The sequence below is a fragment of the Paramisgurnus dabryanus genome, chromosome 24 (assembly GCF_030506205.2).
Source record: "Paramisgurnus dabryanus chromosome 24, PD_genome_1.1, whole genome shotgun sequence".
NCBI lineage: Eukaryota > Metazoa > Chordata > Actinopteri > Cypriniformes > Cobitidae > Paramisgurnus > Paramisgurnus dabryanus.
Genome location: NC_133360.1, coordinates 3019140 through 3040781, shown reverse-complemented (window position 1 = coordinate 3040781; position 21642 = coordinate 3019140). Strand labels below are relative to the sequence as shown.

Genomic DNA, 21642 nt, shown 5'->3' with positions numbered 1-21642 from the left:
ATTGCCAAAGTGTTGCTATGTGACTGTCAGTGGGTTGCTATGTGATTGCTATGGTGTTTTGGAGGGTTGCCAGGGCGTTGCTATGTGATTTCTAGGGTGTAGGCGGTTGCCAGGGCATTGCTGTGTGACTGTCAGGGCGTTGCAAAGTCCTTGCTAGGGTGTTTTTGGCAGTTGCCAGAGCATTGCTATGTGACTGTCAGGGAGTTGCTATGTGATTTCTATGGTGTTTTGGGCAGTTGCCAGGGCATTGCTATGTCACTGTCAGGGCATTGCTATGTAACTTGTTATGTGATTTCTACTGTTTTGGTAGTTGAAAGGGTATGCAATGTCACTGTCAGGGCATTGCTATGTGATTTGTACATTGTTTTGGGCAGTTGCCAGGACGTTTCTATGTGTCTGTCAGGGCATTGCAATGTGATTTCTACAGTTTTTTGGCAGCTGCCATGGCATTGCTATGTATCTGTCAGGGCATTGCAATGTGATTTCTACAGTTTTGGGGCAGTTGCCATGGCAAAGCTATGTGTCTGTCAGGGCATTGCTATGTGATTGCCACGCTGTTTTGGGCAGTTGCCAGGTCATTGATATGTGATTGCTAGGGTGTTTAGGCAATTGCCAAAGAATTGCTATGTGACTGCTAGGGTGTTTTCGGCGGTTTCCAGGGCATTGCTATGTGAATTCTAGAGTGTTTGGACGATTGCAAGATAATTGCTGTGTGATTTCTAAAGTGTATTGAGCCATTGAGTGTTGCTACGTGACTGTCAGGGCATTACTATGTGCTTGCTAGGGTGTTTTGGGGATGACCAAAGTGTTGTTATATGACTGTTAGGGCGTTGCTATGTGATTGCTAGGGTGTTTTAGAGGGTGACCAAATTGTTGCTATATGATTGTTAGGGTGTTGCTACATGATTGTTAGGGTGTTTTGGGGGGTGACCAAAGTGTTGCTATATGACTGTTAGGGCGTTGCTATGTGATTGCTAGGGTGTTTTAGATGGTGACCAAATTGTTGCTATATGATTGTTAGGGTGTTGCTACATGATTGTTAGGGTGTTTTGGGGGGTGACCAAAGTGTTGCTATATGACTGTTAGGGCGTTGCTATGTGATTGCTATGGTGTTTTAGGTGGTTGCCAGGACGTTGCTATGTAAGTCCTAGGGTGTATTGAGTGGTTGCCAAAGTGTTGCTATGTGACTGTCAGGGGGTTACTATGTAAGTTCTGGAATGTTTCTTGTTGTTGCCAGGGCATTGCTATGCAAGCTCTAGGGTGTATTGAGCGGTTGCCAAAGTGTTGCTATGTGACTGTCAGGGGGTTGCTATGTGAATGCTAGGGTGTTTTGGGTGGTTGCCAGGGTGTTCTATGTGACTGTCAGGGTGTTGCTATGCGATTGCTAAAGTGTATTGGGCAGTTGCTATGTAATTTCTAGGGTGTATTGCATAGTTGCCAAAGTGTTGCTATGTGACTTTCAGGGTGTTGCTATGTGATTGCTAGAATGTTTAAGTGGTTGCAAGGGCATTGATATGTGATTGCTAGGTTGTATTGAGTGGTTGCCAAAGTCTTGCTATGTGACTTTCAGGGTATTGCTATGTGATTTCCATGGTGTTATTGGGTAGTTGCTAAGGTGTTACTATTGGGTTGCATTGGTTTGTTGAGTGCTTGCTACAGTAGGATGTTCTGAGGGGTTGCAAAATTCTCACTTACTTGATCAAGTCAAAAGGTATTTTAATCTCTAAATGTGACTCAGGTTCCTCCTTTCATTTCTGTGAGATAATCACAGTAATTTTAAACTTTTATGACTTGGAAAAGTTATATCACAGCTCTTCTCAACAAATAATATGATTTATTGAGCAAGTTTTGTAGCAAAGTTCAATACCGACCCCAAGACATACAGATCTTTCACGCTTGTTCAAGCAAAGCAACCCTTAGCAAACATCACTCAATTTTTGTAATTAAGGAACCTGTGAAGCGCAAAACCTCATGGTAACACCTACCCTTTTAACACTGATATTGGGAAGAGTTTCAATACTAAATGTGTGTACGAGCCGTTGTGTCTCTCTCTCAGTTTGAAGCCAGAAACACCCACTTGCTCATTCACACATCCAGCAAACACATACAAGACACGGCGAACTCACAAAGCACTCATTTATCATTCAAGAGAGAACAAAAGAAAACATGTAATTGTTAAGCATCTTCACATACAGTATAAATTACATGAGATCTGTGATTGCCTTTAATTCCACACATTTTACACACTAATATGTATAATGCAATCCTGATTTAACCTCTCTCGCTTTTAAATGTCGAATAATTAAAAGTGAAACATAAAAATAGCATGCAATTAAATAACAATATACTAAGAAAACATGAGGTCAGTGAGAAGAGTTTTAAAACATGGCTAAATTAAAATAAGGTACGTCATGCTCTTAAGTAAGGACTATTTCCACAGTAACTACTTCTAACAAACTTTTTATTGACATCCTACCGAGATTTCAGCGCTTTTGAAGCACAAAGTGTTCATCTGAGAGGCGGAGTTTGGACAAGAGCGAAAGATTGATGCTTATAATAAACAACAAACTCAGGCCACAATGCACTCAGGTGAGTTTTTAGGTCACCATGTTCTCCGGTTTAAAAACTAAAACGGCTCTTCTGGTGTTATGTGACTTTATAATGAGAGTAATTAAAGTGCAGTAGAGATTTTATCTATGAAGGCTAAAGTATCGTCCTGAGACACACAAAACTCACAACTCAAAGTAGATAATAATCAGATTATATAGATGCTATACATCACACAGATGGAGAAACAATGTGTGTTACACTTCTTATGTACACTTTTATACATCGTGTGTGTGCTTAAGGTTTCGAGAATTTGATTAATCTCACACACAGAGGACAGCCATGTTGTACGGTCAGTTTAGTTGCTTCATTGGTCATCTGTGTCCTTTCATTGGACATTAGTGCTCTCTGCTGAGCTGTTTAACATCAGCACAAACACACAGTAACATCAGCACAACGGCTGCTGAACATGTTTGAGTCCTGCACAGGGATCATACGCTCCTCGGAAACAGCTGGGCTTTATCCGCCCATGAGGACAATACAAAAACAGCCAACACAACATTTGACCTAAACGCTAAGAGGAACTACAGCAGATAGTGTACGCTACTGATGCATTTTACAAGAAGGCAGGTAAAACAATCGATTTGCTTCAAAAACAAAAAACTATTTTCTTGAAATGCACTAGTCAAATATAAAACACAAGTCAGCAAAAATTTTCACAAATACCCGTTCTTGTCTTAGGACAACTTATAATTGGATATTATGTTATACAGTATGTGCATAAGGTATGCATGCATGAAATATAATAAAACAACATTAAAGTAGTCCATGTGACATCAGTGGGTCAGTTAGAATGTGTTTAAGCATCAAAAATACATTTTGGTCCGAAAAAAATAAAAATTATGACTAATGTCACGTGACGCAGATGACGTGTTATCCTCAGACATGTTTGTGAAGTTTTTTTTTCAAACAGTCTCCCTCAAACTGTAAACAGCTGGGGCGCACCAGATAACACGTCATCCGCGTCACTTCAGTCATGTGACTTTAGTCTCACGCATGCACTTCACAACAGATGCGGAAGAGAAGACAATGCTTAATAAAGTCTTATTTTTTGTTATTTTTGGACCAAAATGTATTTTGGATGCTTCAACACATTCTAACTGACGCACTGATGTCACATGGGCTACTTTGATGATGTTTTTATTACCATTCTGGACATGGACAGTATACCGTATGTAGATTTTCAATGAAGGGTCAACGAGCTCTTGGACTAAATCTAAATCATCTTAAACTTTGTTTCCGAAAATGAATGGAGGTCTTACGAGATTGGAACGACATGAGGGTGAGTCATTAATGACATTATTTTCATTTTTGGGTGAACTATCCCTTTAAAGAATTAGGGATAATGTAAGTACACGTTTGAAATAACACAGTGCGAGTTTTTGGTTACTTTAATGCAAATATCTTACATATGAACTGAAGCTGGAAGATTTTCAATATTATGTTAAAGGTCAAGTTAAGTAAACAAACGCCAACTCCTACCCACTATATTAGTGGGATCATTTCATAGACTTGCATTGATTTCATATCAAGCTAATTATATTTTCTATCCCCCTTGTGTGCATTAGATTTGTGAGTCTTTTAATCTAGCGAGGAGCAGTAAAATGTCTTCCAAGTTATTTTTTATGATAATTCACTAAGGAAGATTTGATCCTCACAAACGCAGACAAAGTTTTACGCAGACAGTGCATTAATAACTATACAATTTTTTATCAAGGCAATTATGGGTAATAATTAATGAATTATTACTCTACAAAGTGTCACCAAATCCTATCCAAATACGCCATATGCTACAGAGCAACAGCTCGAAAACACAGAAGAGGCAAAATATCCTCAGATCAAAGTCATAAAGCAGTGTGCATATAAACAGCTTCCTCTCTGTGGATGATATTAATCAGATACCCAGAGCTGACGGATAGAGCGGATCCGGTGCCGTTATCATCGGATCATCACAGGAATAAAGGACTCTTTAAAGTGAGGCTCTTTACTGTATTATCTGAGGATCAGATCGATATGACCCCACGGGTAAAAATAATCTTCCCTCATCGCTGCCGCCGTCGCCTCAATGTGCGCAAAGCTCACCTCAATTCCCCATCGACTGAACAATTGCATGAACTCAATGCATGACCTGAGGGTGACAAGCACTTCTCAGAAGATGTAGACAGTACAGTCTGTCGAATGTATAAATTATATAGAGGAACAGAAAAAAATGATTAAAGGAACCTAGAATCTCAATGCAAACATCATTGGCTTGTTGACTGATATCAAAAGAAATTACAGCAACATTTGTTCACATTGGATTCTTGTTTTCGTTATAATAAAGGCTTGTTGAAGTCATCTCTGGAGATAAAAGTGAGGTTAAACTAAATATGTGCTCACCACACTGAAGTCCTCAGCGCTGCATTCGACTCCTCTGTAGTAACAGGACAGGAGCATGTCTTTAATGTCGTGACCCGTCCGGTCGTAGAACTCGCGCATGTTAAATGGGCGGGGCTTGAAGCTGGAGAAGTCCGCTTTATCCTTTAGGGCCATGAGAACGCTCTCCTCCACCAGGTGTGTGTCCCTGATCTCATACCTGAGGAGAATATAACACATACATTTTACTTCTGTCCAAACATCTACATGGAAATACCCGTCATCATTGTATTTGCTTAGATGGCAGATTCTTTTATCCTTTACAGTGCAATAAATGTTTAGTATTTGGTGTTGAGATTTGATTAATGATTTGCATGTAAAGTCTTTGCAGGTAAATATATATTATGTGGACTGTGAAGCTCTGATCCATCTGAAAAGAACACAAAAGAAACATACAGTAATATATTTATGAAATACACATGACATAAAATACACTTACAGAAGTACCACAGACCACATACATACTATAAAACACATTTCTATCATAAAAACATGGTATTACAAGACAATTAAACCTAAAAGAAAGAACAAAATAAAGAAGAAAGAAAAAAAGAAAAAAGAAGGAAAAAACAAGAAAGAAAGAAGAATAAAAAACAAAAGGACAAAAGAAAGAAAAAAGAAAGAATGAAAGAACAATAAAATAACAAAATGACAAAAGAAAGAAAAGAATCAAGAAAGCAAGAATGAAAGAAAAAAATGAAAGAAAAAAAGAATGGACAAACAAATGAACGAAAGGAAGTAAGGTAGGAAGGAAGGAAGGAATGAATGAAAGAAAGAAAGAAGGAGCGAACGAACAAACGAAATAAAAAAGAAAGAAAGAAAGAAAAGGAGAAGAAGGAAATAAAGAAAAAATGAATGAATGAACGAACAAATGAAAGAAAGGGTAAAAGAATGAAAGAACAAAAGAATAAAAGAACAAAAGAATAAAGGAAAAAAAGAATAAAAGAAAGAAAGAAAGAGAGAAAGAGAATGAACAAATGAACAAACAAATGAAAGAATGAAAGAACGAACAAACAAACAAACGAAAGGAAGGAAGGAGGGAAGAAAGGAAAGAAAGAAAGAACAAATGAAAGAAAGAAAGAAAGAAAGAAAGAAAGAAAGAAAGAAAGGTAAAAGAAAGACATAAAGAAAGAATGAATGAACATATGAAAGAAAGGAAAATAGAATGAAAGAACAAAAGAATAAAAGAAAGAAAGAAAGAAAGAAAGAAACAATGAAAGAAAGAAAGAAAGAAAGAGAATGAACAAACGAATGAAAGAAAGAACGAAAGAACGAACAAACAAACAAACAAACGAAAGGAAGGAAGGCAGGAAGGAGGAAAAAAAGGAAAGAAAGAAAGAACAAATGAAAGAAAGAAAGAAAGAAAGAAAGAAAGAAAGAAAGAAAGAAAGAAAGAAAGAAAGAAAGAAAGAAAGAAAGAAAGAAAGGTAAAAGAAAGAAATAATGAAAGAATGAATGAACGAACGAAAGAAAGAAAGGAAAATAGGATGAAAGAACAAAAGAATGAAATAACAAAAGAATAAAAGAAAGAAAGAAAGAGAACTAACAAATGAACGAACTAACGAATGAAAGAAAGAAAGAACGGACGAACAAACAAACAAAAAGAAGGAAGGCAGGAAGGAGGAAAGGAAGGAAGAAATAAAAGAAAGGAAGAATGAACAAACAAAAGAAAGAAAGAAAGAAAGAAAGAGAACGAACAAATGAACAAACGTTTAAAAGAACAAAAAAGAATGAAACAAACAAACATACAAACAAAAAAGAAAGAAAGAATTAGAGAACTAAAGAAGGAAAGCAAGAAAGAAGAAAAGAAAGAAAGAAAGAAAGAAAGAAAAAAGAACTAAAGAAAGAAAGAATGAAAAAAAGAATGTTAGGACAAAAGAAAGAAAGAAAATAAAGAACAAATTAATGAAGGAAAGAAAGAACGAACTAATAAAGAAAAGAAAGAAAGAATTAAGGGAAAAAATGAAAGGACAAAAGAAAGAATGAAGGAATGAAAGAAAGAAAAAGAAAGAAAGAATAAAAAGAAAAAAAGAAGGAACAAATGAAAGAATGAAAGAAAGTAAAAACAAATAAAAGAAAGAAACAATGAAAGAAAAAGAGAAACAACAGAAAGAATGAAAGAAAAAGACAGAAAGAAAAACTGAAGAAAAAAGAATGACAGAACAAAAGACAACCTTATTGTAAAGTGTTACCATTCAATCTATAAAAATATCAAAATAAATGTAAATCTATAATAAAGCTGTTCTGTCAGTAGCGCTGTATTCATCACTGTACTGGAGGATTAAATCTGCATACTATTGACATGATCACAGAGAAGTCAAGCACAGAATGAATTTACTGTGATACAACTTTTGAGGAACGCGTCTTATTTTATCTTTTCTAATGCAAATGTATTTAGTTGAAAATGCAAAGAAAGTTTTTTTTAAATAAATTCAGTATAAATTGAAAAATCACAGAGCCATGTTAATACACAGATATATTAGAGAGACGGGTTTGGTTTGTGCAGAAGAGCTTCAGTAGAAGAGTACACGACTCAAGTGTCTCCCGTCTCTCCAAACACTACAGTAAAACTGCAAACACTTCACCCATAATGATACACAATTAACCTAACAATTAACCTACAATTAAACCACCAGCATGTCATATCATCCTCACACAACAGAAGCACTGCAGATTTATGACAACAGATGAATTATGAGCAACAGTACATGCATGTGTGACATACTGTAATGAGATCACGTACAACACATCAGAAATTAATAAAACATTTCTGGATTAAACATCACCGGTTATTATTGTGCTACTGAATTTAATGTTATTATTAATCATAATATTAGTAGTATAAATTAAATTGGGCGTATTAACGTACAACAAAACGCAAATATCAGTGCAATATAAAAACACGTTTGCATGAATTGTTTAACTAAGATGTAGCTAGTTTGTTGTGATGCTAACAATAGTTGTCAGTAAGATTATAAATAGTTTACGTAGAAAGTAGAATGATGACAACAAAATCTAATCTAAGTTAGACAGTGTTGGGGTAACGCATTACAAGTAACGTGCATTACGTAATAATATTACTTTTCTGAAGTAACGAGTAACGCATTACTTTTGAAATGTACACATTAATTTATTGAGTTACTTTTTCAAAAAAGTAATGCAAGTTAAATTTTTTGTTTAATTAATTCGATAAAAAAATATGTACAGAATTAAACTAAACGTAGTCACATTATGCACTCTATGTTTACACGCAGGCCAAAGCTCGACATTTTTAAGATGAAATAAGCCATTTCTAAATGCAAAACTTTTCAGTATTAAAAAACCTTCAAGGCCTGAAAGAGATCAAGCCATAGACAAGAAAAAGTAACGCAAAAGTAACAAAAAGTAACGTAAGCGTTACTTTCCATGAAAAGTAACTAAGTTACGCAATTAGTTACTTAATATTGTAATGCATTACTTTTAAAAGTAACTTTCCCCAACACTGATGATAGATGACAGTTACAATATCAAACTAATTATTCCAGCAGCTTACATGGAAAAGACCAATAAAAAAGAGATTATATAAACACAGGAAAATTAATAATTTACATGAATTGCGCTAATAGCATAAAACGTAAATGAAATTGTATTAGCATTATGCTACATGCATAACGTCATTGCCAGGGTCGCTATGTGTCACCCGTCAAGTAACAATTATGAGAAATGAGTAAATGTCCTCACAGTTACCGACAGAATGTGTATGACGTGAACTCAAACTTTAACTTAACTCAACTTGTTTTGCGTAGCTGGACACACCCATTTCCTGTCGCCAATTGTCGCTTGTTTCAGAAGTCTTTCTTTAATTGAAACAAATGATATTGCATCGCTCTGCTGTTGCTAGTCCATTGCGGTGTGCACGCAGCTTTACTAGCTGAGAAAACTAGTGAAGGGTCTATAAGATTGTAGTTGGACAATTTTATTAAAAAAATGTTAACAAAGTATAGAAAAAAACACCTGACACACACACAGCTCTTGAGCTACAAAAGAGCAATTTGTAAGCAACTGAATGTTTTGAGTGATTTAAAGTGTGTAAATTTTAGGGGCATGTAGTGGTGAGGTTGCAAATTGCAACCAACGGCCCAGTCCACTGCTCACCCCTCGCTTTTGAAACGCATAGAGAAGCTACGGTAGCCACCACCGGAAAAACATGTCATTGACAGAGACAACTTTATTTTTTTTTAAAGTTTGTCCATTAAGAGCTTCTGTAGAAACATGGCGGCACAAAATGGCGACTTCCATGTAAGGGGACCCTCGGTGTATGTAGATAAAAACGTCTCATTCCAAGGTAATAAAACAATAACGGGTCTTTATAAAAAGTTCTTTATACACCCCTGATAATATAGTTTTGTATATTATTTTGCATTTATGTCAAGACATCCTTTTTAAAATTACACACTGCACCTTTAATAAATGCCATTTCTTTCACCAAGACACAACATTGTTCTAAAATAAACTAAGACCGTTATAATTTCACAGTAGGTGATCTCTACGACATTCAACATTACAGACCTATTATGAAACTCCAATTATTTTTCTTTATATCACACTTAGTACCAACATCACATTGAATGATTTGTCATGGAAACACACAGCATGAAACCACTAATACATGCCGTGCACCAGAGAGGTAAGACATGAGTCTATAAGAGCGTTGACTGTTGTTATTAGAAGAAAGAAAGTAAATGGCACTCAAAAACATCACAAACAACGAGACTGGTCAATATTACCAACATACATTGCATGTATAACATCTGCTGTAACAGCAGGACGAGCTCACAACAGCATACTGTAGTCTCACTGAGAAGACGACCTGCCATTTATCATCACAACAGGGAAAATAACTTCAATTAACTAGAGAAATCTCCACGCCTGAAGAAGATCTTATTAGCTGGAATTGTACAAGTGCCTTTGTTTATCTTCTCCGCTCTGAATTATTTCACGTTTAATTTGAATGTGACACGCCATTATTCAAGTCAACGTGAAACGCCGCTCGCAACCTGTTTTACTTTCGCAATGATGTATTTCGGTGTGAAACAAGACATTACTAAATAAAGAAGAGCTTGATTTTATCCATTAGGAATTTAATTGAAAGTTACGTGTTTAAAAAATAAGAAATCCGTCGAAATATAAAGTCGTGTTTTTTTTTAATGTTTTTAATCTTTTTTTAATAAAATACTTGAATATTGCAGATAAACTGTACTTCAAATCTACAATCCAGAATGTTTGCCTCTCTATCGCCATCTCTGTTTAAAACATAAAAATGCAGCTTATTTTACCTACTTATAGTTACGTTGGTTTTAATCATTTTGCATTCAAGCTATACATTTTGTCAATATCTGTGTTTCCTGGGGATCGAACCCATGCAGCTAACGCAATGCTCTACCATTTGAGCTACAGGAACCTACGCGACTACAAATGATGTTGAAATTTAATTGATTTTAAACAAAAAAAAAATCTCTTAAAGGGACACTCATTCTCATTTTCCAGCTCTCCTAGTTAAACATTTGATTCTTTCCGTTTTGGAATCCATTCAGCTGATCTCCGGGTCTGGCGCTAGCACTTTTTGCTAGCATAGCTTAGCACAATCCATTGAATCTGATTAGACCATTAGCATCATGCTAAACAATAACCAAAGAGTTTCGATATTTTCCTTAGTACACGATGTAACTACAGAAGAGTCAAGTTTTAAATAGGAAACATATCAAAACTCTTTGGTTATTTTTAGCGCGATGCTAATGGTTTAATCAGATTCAATGGATTTTGCTAAGCTATGCTAAAAGTGATAGCGCCAGACCAGTATCAGCTGAATGGATTCCAAAACGATTAGAATCAAATGTTTAACTCTAGGGAAGCTGGAAAATGAGCATATGATGTCACATTGCTCTCGATAACAGTAGCAACGGCCAAAAATACATTTTAAAGACATGTTTCTTGAACACAAATCTTGTGAGACTTCCAAGCTATTCCCAGACAGACTGTTGGCACCTGACAGAAGCAGAAGGCCTGTAGCTGATAACCAGCTGAGTTAAGGTTAATATGATTTTTATTTGTGAATATATCTTCTTGTTTCTCACCCAGCAGGACCACAGCAGACAGGAGAACCTTCAACTTTTCTATCTGACTTCAGAGACAACAGTTGTGTGACGTGCATCATAGCTCAAGGTTAATTTTACTTTTAAAGCACGAGCCTAAAGCTACTCGTCACTACTTCAATCTCAACTAGAGTCATTTCCAGTGCTAAGCAAGCACACATGGAGATCTGGCACTGAGCTGAGATTCCTGATTTATTCACCTTTAGAGAATATTGAATTTCCACCGTCGGCCTGTTACAGGCTCTTATTAAACGCCTGCTGGGAGCCGTTACCTCACCGCCGCTCTCGTGCCAAACGCTGAAGAGCAAGAACACAGTTATTTAGAAAGCAGGGTCACGCCTGAATGACGGATATCAGCCATACACCAGAGCGCTTGACTGCAGTGTGTAAGATCAGTGTAACACCAGTTTACACATCTGTATCGCTTTATAATCACATTGCTATTTTAACAGCACTGTTCATTGGAGGTTCTGCATGCTCCAATAAATGAAACTCAGCAAACAAAAACAGTCATTACATTTAAAGTCCCCCTGTGGTGAAAATTAAGTTTTTATTGTTGTTTATATGTCTATGTGGTGTTTTTAATATGATAAAGATTAACTGTATGCAAATTCATCATTTAGTACCAATTCTGAGTATTTTCTCATTTCTAAGATTTGAAATCACCTTGATCAGAAACTGCCGAATGTAGCATCTATTAACATATATGTCTATGGTTCAAAATTATGCGAAAGAGTAGAGGCGAAGACTACTTTGCATATTTATATCTATGGTCGGAGCAGTGTAATTAAGTAGAGGCGGGGATTAATTTGCATATTCGTAAATACGCGCAAAAGAAATGAGGCAAGGGTGTAAATTTACATTTAAGCTGTTTAAAACATGAAGAAATTATATGAATAAACTTTTACATACTATGCTCAAAGATGCATTTAAACTGATAAAAGTATTGACTACAGAGAGACTTAACTTAAAGCTGCAATCTGTGACTTTTTTTGATGATATTTCACAAATAAATACTAGAATTCTGTGTTAAAAATTGTAAGGGGCATGTTTTCAATTGTTTCCGATGGAAGCGCAGCACTTTTTTCAAAAATGCTAGCAGCTGGCTGTGTTTTTCTGTGCTCAGCGCTGAGCACCGATAGTTGAAAAATTTTCACATTTGGGTGAAACGCTCAGCCCATCAATGTCACTTCTCACTCGGACGTCCAATCACAGCGGAGGAGGGGCGGGACAAATATAGAACCCGAAGCACTCAGATAAAAAAAAAACTGGCATTTTCAGCCGTGTTTAAGCGCTTTGGTTGTACACAGCCCTTAAAGCAGAAAGCTTATAATCATGATTTACAAGTTAAGCAGTCTGGAATGATTTCACAGTGAATGTCGGTTTGATATAATTTGACTTTTAAAGATAAGTAAAATAACCTGCAGTTTTTGTGTTTTAAACCGAGATGGCGATAAAGAGGCAAAATTGCAGCATTGAAAATAAAACGTGTGTTGTCACTGACTGAGCTTCAAAGAAAACAATTTACAATGTAAAGCAGTTCATGCAACTTCCAGCAGCCTCGAGCGGTAAAAACAGTACAGTAAAACACTATAAACATGTAGCTCTTCAATCTCACGCTTGTTTCCACATCAAAACATTTAAACGCTTCACGTGATGCAACAGAACCAATAATGTTTACTGTAACGCCAATCAATGTCAAACGTGCCACAATACATCTGAAGACAACATGGTTTAATGCACACAAGCCGAATGAGAGATCTATAGGAAATAAAAAGTTTCAGTGAATACACACAGTCATATAGACCCATATAGATTTCTTCATCCACCCCAACATGTACTGTATTACCAAAATCACCACATCTATTACATTTTGATTGATGGGTGCATCTATGCCTGTGTTGTTCTTCAGACTGATGATGCCATTATAGATGCTCAGGTCTGAGTATGTGGTGCCCGATCTCATCCCCTGGGAATATATGTGTGCGAGGTTTTAATATTGCCTGCAGTAATCGGTGTGGCGCTGGGTAAGTGGTCTTGGGAAAGACACAATTTGATTACCGACCATAAGCACTTTAATTTTCCGTAGATGGTATAACATGTGGCAGACCATCTCCCACATCTCTCAGCGATGTGGCCGTGTCTAATAAATACTATTTTCTCTTTTCAAACAGGCTTTTTAGATTACAGCTGTCCCTGCGAGCGTGATTAAACTTTACACCGCAACAAATACGGCACTGTTAGCGCGCTTTATCTCTGAGTGTTTGCAAAGTCTAAAACAGTTTCCAAAGGATTTAAAGTGAGCGATGGGGTCGTGCACACTTCTGTTGTTATTCTGGAAGCAAACAGCTTGTTTTACATAAACCCAGGAGGTGATTTCTTTCCTATTATGCAGTTTGGCTGTGCATGAAATCTATGATAGAGACTAACATAACTACATGTGTGAGAACAAATCCACTGGTTTAAAAATATTACAGCTTTTTCAGTAGCTCAATAAAATTCTACATTGCGGTATTTGTCACTTTATGCACTGCAAAGGAGAATGCCTTTCACAAATAGCTTTTTTTAAACAGAATCCTAGATAATTATACATTAAAAAATATACATAAAATTATATAAATATTACAAATGACACAGTATTTTTTTAAATTATATAACCTAAAATGATAAATCTCAAAGTTCACTGCCAGTCGATATATTTTCTTTAACAGAATTCACCTTCCAAAGCCTACAGGGAACGGCCGGTTTGGACTACAGCATTATACTTCCTGCTTTAATGTGGTCAATATTAGAGTTTTTGACTAAATTCCGCCAACAGGAATACGTCAGTCGCCAGCTAAGCTAACGGCAAGCTAAGCTGCTATCGAATCAAAACGCACTAAACAAGCAACACAATCAAAACTCCATACGCATTTCTGAAGTAGAGACTTCTTAGGACAAGAAAGACATCAGGACAGTGAAAAAAGTGCTATACAGATAAGTAAATTGTGTGAAAAATACAGCGTTTTTTACACATGTTATATTGCGTACTGTAAACACAATCAAAGCTTCAAAAACACAGAAAGAACGGGACCTTTAAAAGACTCTTGTGAGAAATGAGATAAACACATTACATTAAATCCAAACAAACAAATCACTGTAACATTCGATAACACAAAAGCTACAACCCATGAAGTGTGACTCATCTGTTCTTCTGATTTTAATGCTGTTACTTGCAAAGTCTGTGAAGTGGCACAAAACGTCATTGGAACCCGTCTGTAATTTGGCCCTGAAAAATGACAAAGGACCAGTGAGCGCTGAGAGTCCTGTGTATGAACACAGAAACAGCGAGCTTTCACAAACAGAGCTAATTACACGAGGATAAATCCCTGTTTATCACGTGGCTTATGAGACACCAGTTAATTGCCTCCGCTTGTCATCTTTCAAATCCCTCAGAAGTCCCCGTGGCTCCTGGTCGCTTCGCCACGTGTCTGCCGGCCCTTTAGTCGCATGACACGCATGGCAACAGCAAGAAAACTGCAAATTACAGTAAGTTACTGTATAAGAAACACAGCTGTTTTCAATATGTAAGACCCAAACTGCACTACCATACTTATCAAACTATTTCTGCAGCTTACAGCACAAATACTCTGCATAGTATGCAAAATATGCACATGCAAGGAGAAATATTCCATCCCACAATGCAATGCGCTTAACTGGACCGTCCTTGCCAAGTGTGACAAATGAGAAAGAAGTAATTACAGCTGGAATTTATAACATTTGACTGTCAAAGCTTTAACATTCAACTTGCTGTATTTAAGATGCACAACGCTGTTTAAAATGTTTATAACTGCAAACGTTAGTTAATTGCTCGCATCGGTTACTATAATGCATAGTGTTGACAGTTTAGAGTACGCACTGCACAGTAAGCTAGTATTTCAGGCGAAAATGTGACATATTTAACTTCTGCACCGTTAAGCATTTCAGAGTAAATGAGATGACTGAGTCAGAGCAAAACATGAGGATTGGACTGAATCGTGATGTTATTAAAGCTGTGCTTGTCAGCAGAGAAGTTGTTTAAGTTCTTTCAAAGACCAAACAACAGAAATGCCTGGACAACAGACTAGTTTGTTTTTGTACGATTGACTTCATAGGAATTTATACCAATTAGCCAACTCACGAATTTCGTGAGATCGGGCTGGGAAAACTCCAGATGTGAATACTTATTTGTGGTATGTTGTGAAAAGCCGTGGGCCGTCGTCGAGAGCACAGAGATGTTATGAAACTCCTGCAGCTGTCTCTGAAACTCAAGAACACAGAGAAAGAGGTGGTGGGGTTCAGGAAAATTGAGATTGTTTTCGTGACATTATAATATGTCGCAACGCTTCTCTCTTGCCGGGCTTCAGGCAAAACAGAACTCTGGATCGATCGGCCAAAAATATCCGGTCGGCACAGGGAATTGCTTTTTGAGAGCGCTGAAGCAGAATTATGTGGACAGATGTGTTATGTGGGAACATTTCAGGTGAATGGGTGTGTGGGGACGGAAGATGTTTATATCACAGATATTTGGCCATCCTGATTGCTTCAAGACCATCGGAACCTAACGCATCAAATCCATCCTTTAAAGACTGATGGAGACAAATGAAGCGTGTCGGATTGTTCATCTGTTGTAAAACGTGTTGAGAAGAACCAAGATGGTGTGATAACACACTTGTGGTTAGCACAAACTTCAGTACTCGCAGGGTGATACAGTACTTACCAGGATTGAAGGGTGACTATATGTGCCATTTCTCCCGGACACGTCCTGGCCAGGATTTCAAGTGCATCATCGGGAGTTCAACAAATGCGACTTCCGGAAGACGCACTTGAAATCCTGGCAAGGATGCATCCCAGAAAAATGGCACGTGTTGTCACCCTTAAGGGGGTCGCACACCAGCCGCGCAGCTCAGCGTCACGCCGTGTCGAGTCGCATGTAGGACAACTCGGAGGATTCATAAACCGGAAGTGCACATTAAATAGCACGAGCTTCGTCAGATAGCGTCTACTTCAAAATGCAAAATATACGTTAGCAGATAATGTTAATCGTTAATGATTTGGGACAAATATGATGTTATTTAATGTTAAACTATGTGAGTGGCGCTGTGTGGCGCGACAGGGATTTGAGCAACTTCCTGAGTCAAAGCTGGGCGGCCGGTGTGCATACACTCATAGAAAATAATGTGTTCGATTTTTTTAGAACGTCGCGGCCGGTGTGCGATCCCCTTTAGGATTGTAACGGTATACCGGTATGATGGTATACCATAATATAAAATTATATGATTATCATACCATAAACATTTGCTTATTCCCGGTTTTGGAAAAAATATAATAATGGCCGTTTCACACGGTACGCGGTAAGCGGCAAAATCGCCGTGCGGCTTCAGCTTTTCTCTTGTATTGGAAGCGTTTTGTGCAGCATTTAGTGCAAATATGTTTATCTTCAACTGCGCCTGTCATGAAGTACCATGTCCGGAGAAGGAACAGAATTTTGGGTGCACGAGCAAGGCGTGTGGACCAACTCCGCTTCACCTCTGTAACCGCCCCCGTTTGCCGCTTTCCGCACGTCTCCTATTGAAAAAGAACTAAACACTCGCGGTTGCCGCGTACCGTGTGAAATGGCCTTAATAAAGACTGCTAGACGCCACTCGTTTATGTACAGCAGAGGAAATATCAGATCCAGTGACTACAAAATCTAAGCTCTATCCCCAACCTGAAAAAAGTTAAAATTTGCAGAATGGGAATACTTTGGGTATCTGATAAATGAAGGCGGGGTTTTCCTTAAAGATGGATATTCAGTTTGCAAGAAATGTGGACAAAAAGTGGCTGCAAAAGGAGGAAATACGTCGAACATGTGCTACCATATTCGCGAATACATCGCTCTGTGAAGATAAAAGTTTGTTTTGTTTATAATTTAAAGCAGTATTTTTCCGTGATGCAGAGGGAATCCCGAAATCCAGTCATGAAAATCGGCCATAAATTGGAAATGGATTTGTGTTTCATTTTCGGCCGATCTGTTTTCGGACACAAAGCTGTTATATAAATGCATCTCTGAAGGGAACTCTCTTGAGAAAAGTCTTGATGGCATTTTCTTTCCAGCTAATTGTTTTTTTTTGTTAGCTAAAAACATTTGGACAGTTGACTAACTTTAACCAACAGTGGATTATCTGCACATCAGGGGTCTCATTAATAAAACTGTGTGTAGGATCCTTACTAAAAGCCCAAAAGGCAAAAATGGTATATGCCAAAAAATATTAAGACTTCAACAACAAAGCAATGTTCCCTTTATAAATCACATATCACCTGCAAGTGTGTACATGAATCATCCTTAGATTCCACCATGCAAGCCTATTCTCCCATCAAGTTTTTGTTTTTTATAGATCACAACATTTGCGTGGGAACTGGCACGCTTTATAAATGAGATATCAGGTCTTATACTGTGGTGCACACCCCAGCGACTAGCAACGTGAAGCTATATGATCTTGTTCATTTTAATGGAAGCTTGATGACTTCAGGCAGTGAAAACAAGTGACAGTTACCATTGGCAACAGGAAGTGGGCGTGTTCAGCTATGCAACAAAGTTAAGAACATTTCAACTTTATGCAAATGATAGCAAATTTCACATTCTCCATTTTACTGAGAGGAAGGTTGGTCGTTTGTTTATAGCTGTTACAAGGCCGACCAGAATTAGGAATTCCTCCTGACAACCTCATTAAATGCGGCATTCCACAATTAAATAAAGTGTTTGCCCATAATAAAAGAAATGAATGTACTTTAAATACTTTGATAGCTCAAAGCACATGAATGCAACATAGAAATCTCTCAAACATACTCAAATTCCCTTTAAACACCTTATATCTGAAGTGCTAGACAGACCTCAACAAAATCCTGACTCTATGTCTTATTTAAGATCTGTAAATACTAACTTGAACAAACCACCAAAAGCAGTTATATCAATACATCACAATATACAAAATAAACCATGTGTGTGTGCACGCGACGTCAATCCAATCACCAAAGCGTGTACCTGCTGTTGAATGTCAAAATCTACAGCATCAATTAATCAAAACTTCCACATTTGAAAAGCAAAGAGACAGATTGTGCTGTCGATAGAGAGCACTGATGTGTTCAAAGAGATCAACAGCCAAACCAAAAAACAGTGACAGTCTTACTCCTGAGAGAAGAAATCCAAACTCTGAGCAGAACTTCTGTCGCTCTGACTCCTGCAGTTTGCCACAAGCACCATGCACGGTGTTATCAGTTATACACCGAATCAATAATGATTCACTTCAACCCTCATGGGATTCTCAACACCGGAGGCGATGAAATCATTTTTCATTTACCAACGGCAAGTCAACGATCCGATTCTCCTCACAGATACACTGAAGCCTAACGTCTAAAGCCTTAACTTTTAAATGATGATTTCTGAAAGCCTTCAGGTTCCGACACACAACAACCAGAAGTAGATTTGGGCATTTTTCAAACGCTTTTATCCAAAATGACTTACAGAAGTGATAAAAACAACATAGCGATTCAGCACTTAGCAACAAAAAGTATAAAATCTGTGAATTGTTAACTAAACATTACACTGTAAAAAAGCAGCATGAAGTTAAAACAACTTGGTTTTGCAAATCAATTCAACCTACTATTTTAAGTTTTGACCTGTGTGGGTTGACATAACTTATAAAAACAAGTTCAAATCTTTAACTTATTTTGTTAAGTTAAAGTAACATAAAATGTATGTTGATTTGACAAAAATTCTGCATTTTTTTATACAGTGTACGTATAATAATTTACAATTTGACAATGTCTGTTGATTTATCTTACAAAATCAATGTTATCAGAAACAAATAATCTCTGATCTTAGACACATAATACAGTACAAACAAGTGTCCATTAAGTAAAAAAATAAACAAAATAAAAACTGCACTCTTAAAACGGTGGTTTTAAAAAACACATTATGTGTTAATATAGGAACCACACATTTTTGTGTTGTTTTTAACACATCCTGAGTTGTCCCTTTTATTTATTTGAACACAAAATCAACACAAAATGACACATAATGTGTTAAATGGGATAATATAAATTAACACATACTTCCTTGGAGTGTGTTTATATTTTTAAGATGTCTTTTTTTGTTTTATGAACTTAATTTTGAAACAGGACTTACCAACCACCCTACCAACCTACCAAATATTTTAAAAAGTTTAGGTTTTGCTAAACTAAACCAATTTGTGAACCGATTTCCTTATGCCAGCACAGCAACGCCGCGTCAACAAACAAAATGGCTGCCGCATTACACCTGTTACTTGTACACATTTCTGTTATTAACCCTTTTAAATATATCTAAAGTCACCTACTGTTTCTTCCTCAATGTTTTTTTTTATTTGCAAGAGAAAACCAACATAACAGATTTTCTTGTCAATGCCACCTTTAATTTAGGCTACCTTCGGAGTTAACGGTTCCGACTGGAATTAGGCTAATAAACGTTTACCTGTCATAATTATATTTTGGCTGGTTATTATGTTTTTAAAACATCCCTCTTATGATTTTACTGATTTACCGTGTCTTACAGATGTGTTTACCTCACCTGCCGTTCAGCAGCGCGAGCAGCTCGCCCGCGTGATACAGGTCGTTGCGCATGACGCGGCTGAAGCGAAAAGAGTTCAGGTTGCAGAAGGTCACGGCGGGAAATATCATCACATGTGCTGTGACTTCGTCCAGCTTTGTGACGTGGGGATACTGGAAGTAATATTTGATGCGGTCCACGCACACGATCAGCAGGAACGAGAGCGAGCCCATGAAAAACATGATCCAGAGGCATCGTTTAATACAGTGCCGTTCATAACTGAACATGTGTGAGATGCCATGAAGCGTGGAGCGGCTCGAAAAAGCCTCGATGGATGCTGGACGCTCACAGTCCAGGTTATCATCTGATTCGGTTTTGAGATCCATTGTATGGGAGGTTTAAAGATGTTTTTATGAATTAAACGCAGATGTAGAGGGTTCAAAAATCCCACCAAACACAGCTTTCTAGGAAGTTCCAACTGTGAAATAAAGTAAAACAAAGTTAACAGTCTGTTGTTACTCCAGATGTTTGTACCTGATTTGACCTGCACGTAATAGAGATGTAGATTCTCCCAGGTGAAATTTAATTTAATTTTTTACTTTGTGAGAGCATAAAACACTTTCAGGTGAACAAAAATTTAATCAAAACGGTGTGTTCAAAAGTAGAGTTTTTGCAAGACGCGCAAAAATCCAAATAGTTAAAATATTCTCGAAATAAGCGCGATTATTCGTCCGTCTGAAGTCCTCGTGTTCTTCACTGAAATAAATCTGTAGTTGCAGATGTCTGTGCGTTCACTTAATTCGTATTCTCAAAATCTCTTGAAAATTATTTCCTGTATAATTGATGTCATGGATTCGACCGCGTCCCCGTCAGCTGGCACGGACGCGAGAAACGCATCGCTCGGTTGGACGCGAATGTCTTCACATCGTCCGCTCCAAACACAGCAGTCGGATGAAGGCAGACCCGGTCGGATCGGGTTTCGGGTTGTGGTGACGGTGACACAGAGGATCTTCAGATGTTGGCATCACCCTCTGTTATTAACACAGCACTGTACGCTTGTCCGTGTCGGTTGAAGTGTCGTTTTGTGAGTTATATAGTCCTCGTGCGTCCGGTGTAGATGCAGACGCGCGTGTCATGAAGAACCACAGACTGCACACTGCGACTCTCTCACCATCACTCTGTATAGCCCTATAGACCATTTCTCTAAAGAGAGAGAGGGAGGGAGGGGGATGTAATTCAATTTTTGTACTTAGCATTATACGCTATTTTGCATTATATTTGTATACTTTTTATGTTATTATTCAATTTTGAAATATAAATCAATGTTTTCTTAAAGTCGATATTTTCTTTATTTGTATGTATAATTATTTTGCTAGCAATATATATATACACACTGCTTATTACTTCATGTTTTATTATTAATCTTTGTTAGATGTAAATTATTAACAAACAGCTGTTTTTAATTTATTGTGCAATAACTAATGTTACCAGATACATTTGATTTAAAAAGTATTAGTAAATATTGAAATGAACATCTATAAATGCTGTTAAACTTTTGTTTAATGCTATTTAATTTTGACTAATGTACTTTTGAAATGTAACCGTACCCTAACCTTAACCATGAAGTGTTATCATTATTTTTCATTCATTTAAATTTTATTGTTTTTAATTGTTTAATTATACTTTAGAGTCATGTACAATTATTTGTCAAGTAGATCGAGACAAGACATGAAAAAGACAAGATGATTTACAAGAAGCATGTGTGTATATATAAATTATTCATTCAATTTACTCAATTTTTTTATGGTTAGTTGTCGCAATCAATTTATTTAAGCTACATCAACAAAAAAATGCAACACAAAAAACTTTTATTTAAATGTAGCTTAAATAAATTAAATGCAACCA

The 21642-nt window shown here is 37.0% G+C and overlaps 1 protein-coding gene across 2 annotated transcripts in view; it reads right to left on the bottom strand.

Moving 5' to 3' along the window:
* asic1b (acid-sensing (proton-gated) ion channel 1b) overlaps nt 1–20918 on the bottom strand; it is a 149163-nt gene extending 128245 nt beyond the window's left edge. Inside the window, exons 1-2 of one of the 2 annotated variants that reach the window (XM_065243320.2) lie at nt 19759–20918; nt 4987–5182 (exon numbers count right to left, since the gene is read on the bottom strand). In XM_065243320.2, coding sequence (XP_065099392.1) covers nt 4987–5182; nt 19759–20123 — 561 coding nt within the window. In that variant the 5' untranslated portion in view covers nt 20124–20918. Of the gene's footprint in view, nt 1–4986; nt 5183–18340; nt 18432–19758 lie in introns of those variants that run through there. The other variant, XM_065243322.2, reaches the window with a different exon arrangement.
* Nucleotides 20919–21642: the final 724 nt, after the last annotated feature.